The sequence below is a fragment of the Monodon monoceros genome, unplaced genomic scaffold, assembly GCF_005190385.1.
Source record: "Monodon monoceros isolate NGI ecotype Baffin Bay Population unplaced genomic scaffold, NGI_Narwhal_1 Super_Scaffold_18, whole genome shotgun sequence".
Taxonomy (NCBI): Eukaryota; Metazoa; Chordata; class Mammalia; order Artiodactyla; family Monodontidae; genus Monodon; species Monodon monoceros.
The window spans coordinates 174,865,847-174,875,640 of NW_021703774.1; the positions used below are offsets into that span (position 1 = coordinate 174,865,847).

General features: G+C 62.1%; 1 protein-coding gene across 6 annotated transcripts in view; it reads left to right on the forward strand.

Annotated features, from left to right (window-relative positions):
- RERE (arginine-glutamic acid dipeptide repeats) overlaps positions 1-6,662 on the forward strand; it is a 426,438-nt gene extending 419,776 nt beyond the window's left edge. For 5 of the 6 annotated variants that reach the window (XM_029230137.1, XM_029230141.1, XM_029230138.1 and 2 more), the window contains 8 exons: positions 221-382; positions 753-866; positions 1,116-2,434; positions 2,530-2,752; positions 3,036-3,759; positions 4,364-4,510; positions 4,989-5,169; positions 5,503-6,662. In XM_029230137.1, coding sequence (XP_029085970.1) covers positions 221-382; positions 753-866; positions 1,116-2,434; positions 2,530-2,752; positions 3,036-3,759; positions 4,364-4,510; positions 4,989-5,169; positions 5,503-5,536 — 2,904 coding nt within the window. In that variant the 3' untranslated portion in view covers positions 5,537-6,662. The remainder of the gene's footprint in view (positions 1-220; positions 383-752; positions 867-1,115; positions 2,435-2,529; positions 2,753-3,035; positions 3,760-4,363; positions 4,511-4,988; positions 5,170-5,502) is intronic. The other variant, XM_029230140.1, reaches the window with a different exon arrangement.
- Positions 6,663-9,794: the final 3,132 nt, after the last annotated feature.

Sequence of the window (9,794 nt, forward strand, 5' to 3'; positions counted from 1 at the left end):
TTCCATATAAACCCGCCCGTTCACCCTCTCCTTTCTTCACTCCGTGGTGACCCCCCTGCAGCCAGGGACAGCCAGGGGTCCCCGTGGTTGGCCAGGGTCTGGGATTTGCCGCGAGGCTGTTGGTGGACCTGCTCTGGAGGCTCCTGCCTGGGACTGGGGCTCAGGTGGCAGGTGTGGGAACCGGGGCCCAGTCTCACCAGCCTCCGGTTGGGGTGGGCAGATGTCTACACTGCGCAGTGGTCGGAAGAAGCAGCCAGCCAGCCCTGATGGTCGCGCCTCGCCCATCAATGAAGACATCCGCTCCAGCGGCCGGAACTCCCCCAGCGCTGCCAGCACCTCCAGCAACGACAGTAAAGCAGAGACGGTGAAGAAGTCGGCCAAGGTGAGGTGCTGGGGCCCACCCTCCCCTTGAAACCCGGGCTGCTGGAGTCGGTGCTCAGCTTCCCCGTGTCCCTCAGTCATTCGTGGAGCCTCCTGGGCACCAGCAGTGCCTGGGCCTGGGGCCTGGAGAATGGGGGTCCACGCGGTTCCCAGCACGGAACTCTGGGGGCCACCTCTGCTTTGAGTTTCCCATCCCCAGATACTTGTTCCTTCCTGGGCCCACTGGCCCCTTCCAGAGCTTTCTTGTCTTCGGGGATGGAGCGTGGCGTGCGGGGGGCCAGGCGTCAGCAAGCAGCTGTCACCCGCACCCCCCGAGGCTGCCGGCCCATCCTCCCTCAGCCTGAGTCTCCCTGTGGGCTTTCCCGCCTCAGAAGGTGAAGGAGGAAGCCTCGTCCCCTCTCAAGAGCACCAAGCGTCAGCGGGAGAAGGTGGCCTCTGATACGGATGAGGCCGACAGGACCAGCTCCAAGAAGACAAAGACCCAGGTGAGATCTGTGGCTGAGCCGCGCTCATCACCGCTAATGGAAGCTAATGTCCCTTGAGAAGCCCCAGCCCAGATTCTCCCTGGGCACAGGTCGTGTCCCGTCTCCCAGGGAGGGGCCTAGAGAGCGGCCCCCGAGACTGGCCGGGTCAGGGCAGGACCCGTGGTCCCCGGAGCCACACCTCGCTGTGCGGCAGGGCAGAGGGCGCCCCAGCTCCCCCTAGAGCGTCCGCCCTCCGCTCTCTGGCCCCAGGAGATCAGCCGGCCCAACTCGCCGTCCGAGGGCGAGGGAGAGAGCTCAGACAGCCGCAGCGTCAACGATGAGGGCAGCAGTGACCCCAAAGACATCGACCAGGACAATCGTAGCACGTCCCCCAGCATCCCCAGCCCCCAGGACAACGAAAGCGACTCGGACTCCTCGGCCCAGCAGCAGATGCTGCAGGCGCAGCCCCCGGCCTTGCAGGCTCCCAGTGGGGCCGCTCCAGCTCCCTCGTCGGCTGCGCTGGGGGCCGCCCAGCCGCCCACGCCAGGGCCCACGCCCGCCACCACCGCCCCGTCACAGGGCTCCCCGTCGACCTCCCAGCCCCCCACCCAGCCGCAGGCGCCCTCAGCTCCCGCTCCCCACGCCCACGTCCAGCAGGCACCTGCCCTACACCCACAACGGCTGCCCTCACCGCACCCCCCGCTGCAGCCGCTGACCGGGCCGGCTGGCGCCACCCCGGGCCCGCCCCACCCCCAGCCCCCCCTGCATGGTCAGGGCCCGCCCGGCCCTCACGGCCTCCAGGCCGGGCCGCTGCTGCAGCACCCAGGCCCCCCGCAGCCCTTCGGCCTCCCTCCGCAGGCCTCCCAGGCGGCGGCCCACCCTCACGCCTCCCTGCAGCCGCCCGCCTCTCAGTCGACGTTGCAGCCCCCGCAGCCCCCTCGGGAGCAGCCCCTGCCACCTGCGCCCTTGGCCATGCCCCACATCAAGCCCCCGCCCACCACACCCATTCCCCAGCTGCCGGCGCCCCAGGCCCACAAGCACCCGCCTCACCTCTCGGGGCCCTCGCCCTTCTCCATGAACGCCAACCTCCCGCCGCCTCCGGCCCTGAAGCCCCTGAGCTCCCTGTCCACGCACCACCCGCCCTCGGCCCACCCCCCTCCCCTGCAGCTCATGCCCCAGAGCCAGCCTCTGCCCTCCTCCCCCGCCCAGCCCCCTGTGCTGACCCAGAGCCAGAGCCTGGCCCCTGCCTCCCACCCCCCCGCGGGCCTCCACCAGGTGCCCCCCCAGACCCCGTTCGCTCAGCACCCCTTTGCCCCCGCGGCCCCTCCTCCCATCACCCCTCCGAGTTGCCCCTCCACCTCCACCCCCCCGGCGGGTCCTGGCCCCTCGGCCCAGCCGCCCTGCTCTGCCCCCGTCGCTGCGGGAGGCAGCGTAGCTGGGGGGGCAGCCTGCCCGCTCCCCACTGTCCAGGTCAAGGAAGAGGCCCTGGATGAAGCTGAGGAGCCCGAGAGCCCCCCTCCCCCGCCTCGGAGCCCGTCCCCTGAGCCCACTGTGGTGGACACCCCCAGCCACGCCAGCCAGTCCGCCAGGTATTGGTCCCCGGGAACCGGGCACGTCCGGGGCAGGGACAGCTGGGCACTTGGGGCCTTGACAGGGACCCCAGTGAGACCCGGGCCTTTTTCAGGTTCTACAAACACCTGGACCGGGGTTACAACTCATGTGCGCGGACAGACCTGTATTTCATGCCTCTGGCGGGGTCCAAGTTGGCCAAGAAGAGGGAGGAGGCCATCGAGAAGGCCAAACGGGAGGCCGAGCAGAAGGCGCGAGAGGAGCGGGAGCGGGAGAAGGAGAAAGAGAAGGAGCGCGAGCGGGAGCGCGAGCGGGAGCGCGAGGCGGAGCGGGCGGCCGTGAGTCGGGCGGGCAGCCTGCTCTGCTTGGGGGGCTCCCGAGGGCTGGTCCCCACGCTCGCCTCGGGGGTGGGCCGCCACCGCCTGGCGTCCTCTCGGCAGCCACCCGCGTTACCTCTGTGTCCCAGATACGCGGACCCATCCGGGCCCCGGGTGCCCCGGCCACTGCAGGGACCGGACCTCGGCTGGGCCGGGTCCGGGTCCGGGTCTGGGGCACGGGGGGACCCAGTTGGCTGGGCCGGTGGCCGGACACGCCCAGCCCTCACGGCCTCTTTTCCTTTAGCAGAAGGCGTCCAGCTCTGCGCACGAAGGCCGCCTCGGCGACCCCCAGCTCGGTGGTCCCGGCCACATGCGGCCCTCCTTCGAGCCCCCGCCCACCACCATCGCGGCCGTTCCTCCGTATATCGGGCCCGACACGCCGGCCCTCCGGACTCTGAGCGAGTATGCCCGGCCCCACGTCATGTCGCCCACCAACCGTAACCACCCCTTCTACGTGCCCCTCAACCCCACCGACCCGCTGCTGGCCTACCACATGCCCGGCCTCTACAACGTCGACCCCACCATCCGCGAGCGGGAGCTCCGGGAGCGCGAGATCCGGGAGCGTGAGATCCGGGAGCGCGAGCTGCGGGAGCGGATGAAGCCGGGCTTCGAGGTGAAGCCCCCGGAGCTGGACCCCCTGCACCCGGCCGCCAACCCCATGGAGCACTTCGCCCGGCACGGCGCCCTCACCATTCCCCCCGCCGCCGGCCCCCACCCTTTCGCGTCTTTCCACCCTGGCCTGAACCCCTTGGAGAGGGAGAGACTGGCCCTGGCGGGCCCCCAGCTGCGGCCCGAAATGAGCTACCCAGACAGACTGGCAGCCGAGCGCATTCACGCCGAGCGCATGGCCTCACTGACCAGCGACCCCCTGGCGCGGCTGCAGATGTTCAACGTGACCCCGCACCACCACCAGCACTCGCACATCCACTCGCACCTCCACCTCCACCAGCAGGACCCTCTCCACCAAGGTGGGGACACCAGGGAGCCAAGGGCGGAGGACGTTGCCGGGGGGCGCGGCTGAGAGGTCTGCGGAGAGCGGGGCTTAGTGAGCCCCCGTCCAGCAGCGCCTGCTCTGCTGGCCGCCTCTAGGTCCTGTGGGTGAAGGGCCCGGGAGGCAGCCCTGGGGAGGGTGCCAGTCCAGCTGAGCTGGGAGGAGGGATGCTGGCTGGGGCAGGGCTGGAACGGCCCTGGGGTTCCTGTGGACCTGAAGGCCACGGGAGGGCCTTGGGCAGCTGGCTAGGCAGGCTCTGCTGATCCAGGGTCCTGGATAAAGCGAGGTTGGGGAGGCTCTGCCTGTGGGCGCGCTGAGGGGGGAGGGGGAGGGAGAGGGAGAGGAAAGGAAAGCCGTGGCCAGCTCTTCACTTTGCGGCTCTCCAGAGCTCCGCTGTAGGGACAGGGAGGCCACGGAGGGTGACAGCTACTTTGGGTCGGGGTTGCTGGTGGCCCTGGTGACCAGAAGCCAGCCGTGGAGAGGAGCAGGTCCCTGGGAGTTGCCGCCAACGAGGGCAAATGGCGAGAGGCCCCCCCGTAGCCCTGCACCGCCTGCATGTGCACCTCTGCCCCTTGTCCTAGGTTCAGCAGGCCCAGTTCACCCGCTGGTTGACCCCCTGACTGCTGGCCCGCACCTGGCTCGCTTTCCCTATCCCCCTGGCACCCTCCCCAGCCCTCTGCTTGGACAGCCCCCCCACGAGCACGAGATGCTTCGCCATCCAGTTTTTGGTAAGAGCGCGCCTGGGGAAGAGGTGGGGTGGGGGTCCAGGGCAGGGCTGGGGTGGTGGTCTGCCGCGACGTCCCCGTTCGTTCTTGTACTCGGCACATACCTCCTGAGTGTTGGGAGGCTACTTGGGAACAAGGCAGGCAGACCCCTGTCCCCAGGGAGCTGGGGGTCGGGTATAAACGTGTATCAGGAGCCGGGACGATGGTGGGCAGGGAAGAGATAGCGGAGTCCCGAATTCAAAGGAGGGCTAAGGGCAGGCCTCTGTGAGGACCAGTCAGTAGGCTGAGGAGGACGGGGCCCAGGGGCAGGGGGTCCGGGAGCCGCACTTCTCTCTTGCGGGCGGGCGGGGGCTCTGCTCCGGTGCTCCCTGCCGGTGAGGTGGCTTCTTGCCCGTCCCCTTGGGAAGCTCCCTCCTGATCCGAGCTCCTTGCCGGCCTCACCCTGGCCTTTCTGTCTCAGAGGCTGTTCTGTGTTTGGCAGGCACCCCCTACCCCCGAGACCTGCCTGGGGCCATCCCACCCCCCATGTCGGCGGCCCACCAGCTGCAGGCCATGCACGCCCAGTCGGCGGAGCTGCAGAGACTGGCCATGGAGCAGCAGTGGCTGCACGGACACCCGCACATGCATGGTGGCCACCTTCCGAGTCAGGAAGATTATTACAGGTGAGGAGGGGCTGGGAGGGAGGCCAGGCTCCCACCTCCCCGACCTGTGGGTCCCCCCCGCTCCTGCCCCCCCCGGCCGCCCCCCCCCCCCCCCCCCCCCCCCGCCCCCGGGGTCGACAAGCGCCGGACTCCTCCCCCTCCCCCTCGGCTCACCCCCACCCGCACCCCTCTGCCTCTTGTACCTCCTGTGGAGCTGTCTTGAGGAGGGGAGACAGGGCGGGGGTCAGCGGTGTGGAGGCTGCCCCGGGCATCCGGGCCCTCCAGCTGCAGGCCTACCCAGGCTTGACGCTGATTTCTTCCTTTTTTTTTTTTTTTTCCACCCCCTCTTTCCAGTCGACTGAAGAAGGAAGGTGACAAGCAGTTATAAGTTATTTATTTGTTAACGCTGGCTGTGGAAACCCCAATTCTTGGGGGAGAAACAGGACTTTTTACATACAATAGGAGCTGCAAAAGCAAAAAGAATATCTTCTAAAGATTTCTTTATATATTTAAAAACCCCACAACTAAAATCGTATCAGCATACTAGTGTTCGTTTGTAGAGAGGATTCCTTGAGACTGGTTTGGGTCTCCCTGCATGACAGTCCCCCAGAAACTTAGTGAGGCCTGGACTGGACTGAACATTCAGAAAACTCCCCTGCAATCTTGGGGTTTGGCTTTAGTTTTCTTTTCCTTCCTTGATTTCTTCAGTAGGTGCTAGAATCCAGTTCACACCCTTCACTGTGCGTGCAGACACACTCAGTTGCGTGTGTTCCAAAACCCACAAGGTTTGCAGATAGGCAGCGTATGAGTTTGGAATCCAAGAGCTGTAATTTTTAAAAAATCTTTTATTTTAATACATTGTAGGAAATCTTCATAATTTGAGGAAGTTCTGCGCATGGCTTTTTACGTCTGTAAATAAATAATTTTAGAACAGCCTTTTTTTTCTTCCATAAACTACTATTCTGATCTATTTTTTCCAGCCATGTCACTAATTGTGAATTCCTACCAGCTGTTGACAGAATACAGAGTTGATTTTTTAATAAAAAGTTATATATAATTATCCCTTTAATTAAAGGGAACAGATGGGCGTTACTAGTTACAAACGGGCAAAAGCTTGGGACTAGGTTTGGGCGCAGCAGGGAGCAGCCAGGGGTTTGCAGGGACAGTGTTACAAACCGTTTCTTTGTTGTGCTGCTTTGGTTTTCACTTCTGTCTGTTCCCAGCCTGTGCTTTGCCAGTGGTGCAGACATCTGTTAGCTTGAACCTCTCATCTTGCACCAGGAGCGCAGGAGTTAAATGTCCCCCATTCTGTCTCTGAGGGATTGAAAGCACATGTTTCTGTGTGTCAGATTGTAGATTTCCTTATAGATTTCTCTGCACACGCATTTGATTGTCCTGAATGAACTGCCTTTTTTAATATTAACTTGGACAGTTTCATAAACAAACATTCTAGAAAATCCAAGAAAACGATTCCCTGCGAGTCACTCAGCACATATGCTTGCCAAAGGGATCTGTTAGAAATCTGCTTTGTCGTGCGTGTCGTCGTTTGGATCTTCCTGTGGTGAGGCCAGGCCATCCTTGTCACGGCCCGAGGCTGCTTTGGAGTGAGGGAGATCCCGGAGTTGGTCCGGCTGCGGGTGGCGGCCTGTGTGTTACCCCAGGAACAGGGACCCACGTCGGACAGGGAGACACTTGGCCTCCCGCTCTTCCTCCCGGAAGCAGGACGGGGGTCACAGCCGTGGGCGTGGAGTGAGAGGCAGCTCCACCTGGGGGCAGGTGGCCCAGAGAGCCCGCCTCGGCTTTCTGGGTTGCCCGCGAGCTGCACTTTATCCAGAGCAGAGGGTGGGGAAGTTGGAAGGACATTCTGCACCTGTTGATCACGCTTTCTGCCAGGACGTGACCTTTTCTGTTCCTCTTCTCTCAGCCTCTCGGGGGCTCTTTCTGCCGTGGTGCGCGGAGTTCCCGCCTGGGGGTCAGTGGACGTGGAGCGCGTCCAGGACCGGAGCCACAGAGGGGGCGGGACGAGAGGCTGGCGCTTTGACCCAGAAACCAGCAGGCGATAGCTCAGATTCAGGTTCCGGATTCACACTTGCCTCAAGGGCATTTCCAGTGTCCACTAAAGCCACGTTCGGTTTCCGTTGGGACAGATAGAGGATGGTTTCGTCTGTTGAAAATGTTCGTAGGTTTTTTCTTTCGTTTTCTCTCATTCCATTTCTGCCTTAACTTTAGCTCCTTGGGGGGAGGCAAGCTCAGATGAACACTTTGTCATCGCTTGAGTGGCCGCGTTGGCCAGGGGCGTTTGTGTCCCCGGGGCTAGTGACGTGCCATCAGGGCGGGCTCCGCTCTGCGGCCTCCACGCCTCTGAGCCGGGCCCCTTCCTGCTGGACTCGGGCGCTCCTGCTGCCCCGGCTCCTGCACGGAAGCCCCCGCCTGCTTTGCTCCCTTTGGGTGGAACGCGACGCCTCCTGCCCAGTTATCCTCCTTTCTCTCCTCTCTCTCTCGTCCATTTCCAAAGAAGAGAGAGAGTTGAAGTACTTGGAAGTCTGTACTTGAAAACTGTCTGAAGGCGTTTTCTCCTTAGGTTTTGGTTTTCTCCCCACGTCCCCAGGTGAAGCACTGAGATTCTTCCATTTAAAAACCCACAACCCGAAATCCTCACCTGGTCAACTGCAGCGTGTGTCGGAGGCCCCAGACCTTCACGGTGTCTTTGAAGCCCGACCCCTTGGTCTCCTTTTGGGTTTCCTCCCTTTGTTTGGAGTTATTTTGCTTTTCCGTGTTTTATGTGTATCTTGTTCACTGTTGTCGGGTTGAGCTTCACTTCGCTGCGGCAGCAGCAGAGCGGAGTGTACATTCTGATTTGCTACGTTTATATATATCTTGAAGCTAAATGTATATATGAGTAGTTTGCCATGAGATAACACAGTGTAAACAGAGTAGACACCCAGAAATTGTGACTTCTGTGTTCTCTCCATTTGAGTATTTTGTAATTTTTTTGAAATATTTGTGGACATAAATAAAAACAAGCTACACTACAGCGGCTGCGTGTTCTCCGGTGGACTGCGTCTCATCCCTGCGGTGGGCGGGGGAGGCGTATTGGCCGTTGTTCTGACCTGGGTCTCCCCGGGTGCGGAGGGGCAGGGGGATGGTTTGGTTCTCTGCGTTGCCAGCACACTGCTTACCCTCCGAAACAGCTTCCAGAGAGCCCCGTCTGCACCGTCTGGGGGGAAGGGGCTCTCTGGCGGGTACACCGCCCTCGCGGGGAGGCTTTAGCTTGCTGACTCGGGACAGTCAGGACGTGCAGTGGCTCCCCAGGCAGTGGGCATTCAGTGCCCATCCGTGGGCATTGATGAATGGGCATTCATCAACCGGGGTGATGGCGTTGGGACCAGAACGCCCCCTCCTCACTCCTCCCCGTGCCGTTCGACCCGCACCTCTCATTTGTGGACACCCTCCAAGGCGCGTGGGCCTGTGGCTCCTTCTCTGCTGAGGAGAGGTCTGAGCCACCAGCCAGGACAGTGGCCTCCTGCCCCTGGCCGCGCCTCCTGCCTGTCCCCTCTCTGCCTCTCGCCGAGGCCTGCCGGTACCCCCAGCCCGCCTTCAGCAGCTGAGGTGCCCTCCAGGTTGAGGATGCCTCCAAGCCCCATGGGGGAATCTTACCCAGTGACAGCGCACCGGGTCACCTGCAGGGTGTGCGTGTGGCCACGAGGGGGCAGCAGTCACCAGGTTGGGTTCGCGGCATTTCCTGAAGCTTCGAGACTGCCGTTGGAAACTGATATGTGCGCCTCTGTATCTGGGGTCTGGCCGTGATGATGGAGCGTGAGCAGCCCCGAGTGCTCATTGTTAGTAAACGGCCTCAAACCAGCCAGGCTCCGTCCGCCTTGTGGTGAAGGCCTGGGGGACGGCACGTGTTGGGCACCACCTAATTTAGGGCATGAGAAAGCTTTGCCAACCGGAAGGGCGCAGGTGGCATACCCATCAATGGCCCTAGAGACACTTCGTGCCCTCTAACAGCAGGAGCCCTGCTGGGCAGTTTGGGTAGCTGGGGGAACAAAGTGAGGGCCCTGCAGGCGCCATGGGAGGCACATGTGACTGTCGTCATGGGTCACGGATGAGAAGGTGGGATGGGGCAGTGGGGTGAGTGGGTGGAATCCAGGTGCCACCTCTGCTGGTCTCTTATTTTTCTTTTTTTTTCATTTTTATTGGCATATAGTTGCTTCACGGTGTTGTGTTAGTTTCTGCCGTACAGCAAAGTGAATCTGCTGTGCATATACATATCTCCCCTCCTAGTTGGATTTCTTTCCCATTTAGGTCACCACAGAGCACTGAATAGAGTTCCCTGAGCTGTACAGTAGGTCCTTATTAGTTATCTGTGTTATACATGGTATCAGTAGTGTATCGGGCTGTCTCTCATGTAGACCGTGCCCTTTATGAAGCTGAAGTTTTCAGTAGGTAGGTGGACGGACCCTCAGCCTGGGCACGGTGGCTCAGCCCCTCTGGTTCCCTGCAGCGTGGACTCAGAAAGTGGCACTTGGCAGGGCTGGGTTCACGGCTGCCACGTGGGTCCTTGTCCGTGGTAAGTTCAGGTGAACGGGGCACGTCACTTAGGCAGCACCGGCGTAAGTCAAGGCCACTTATCTGCAGGGCGA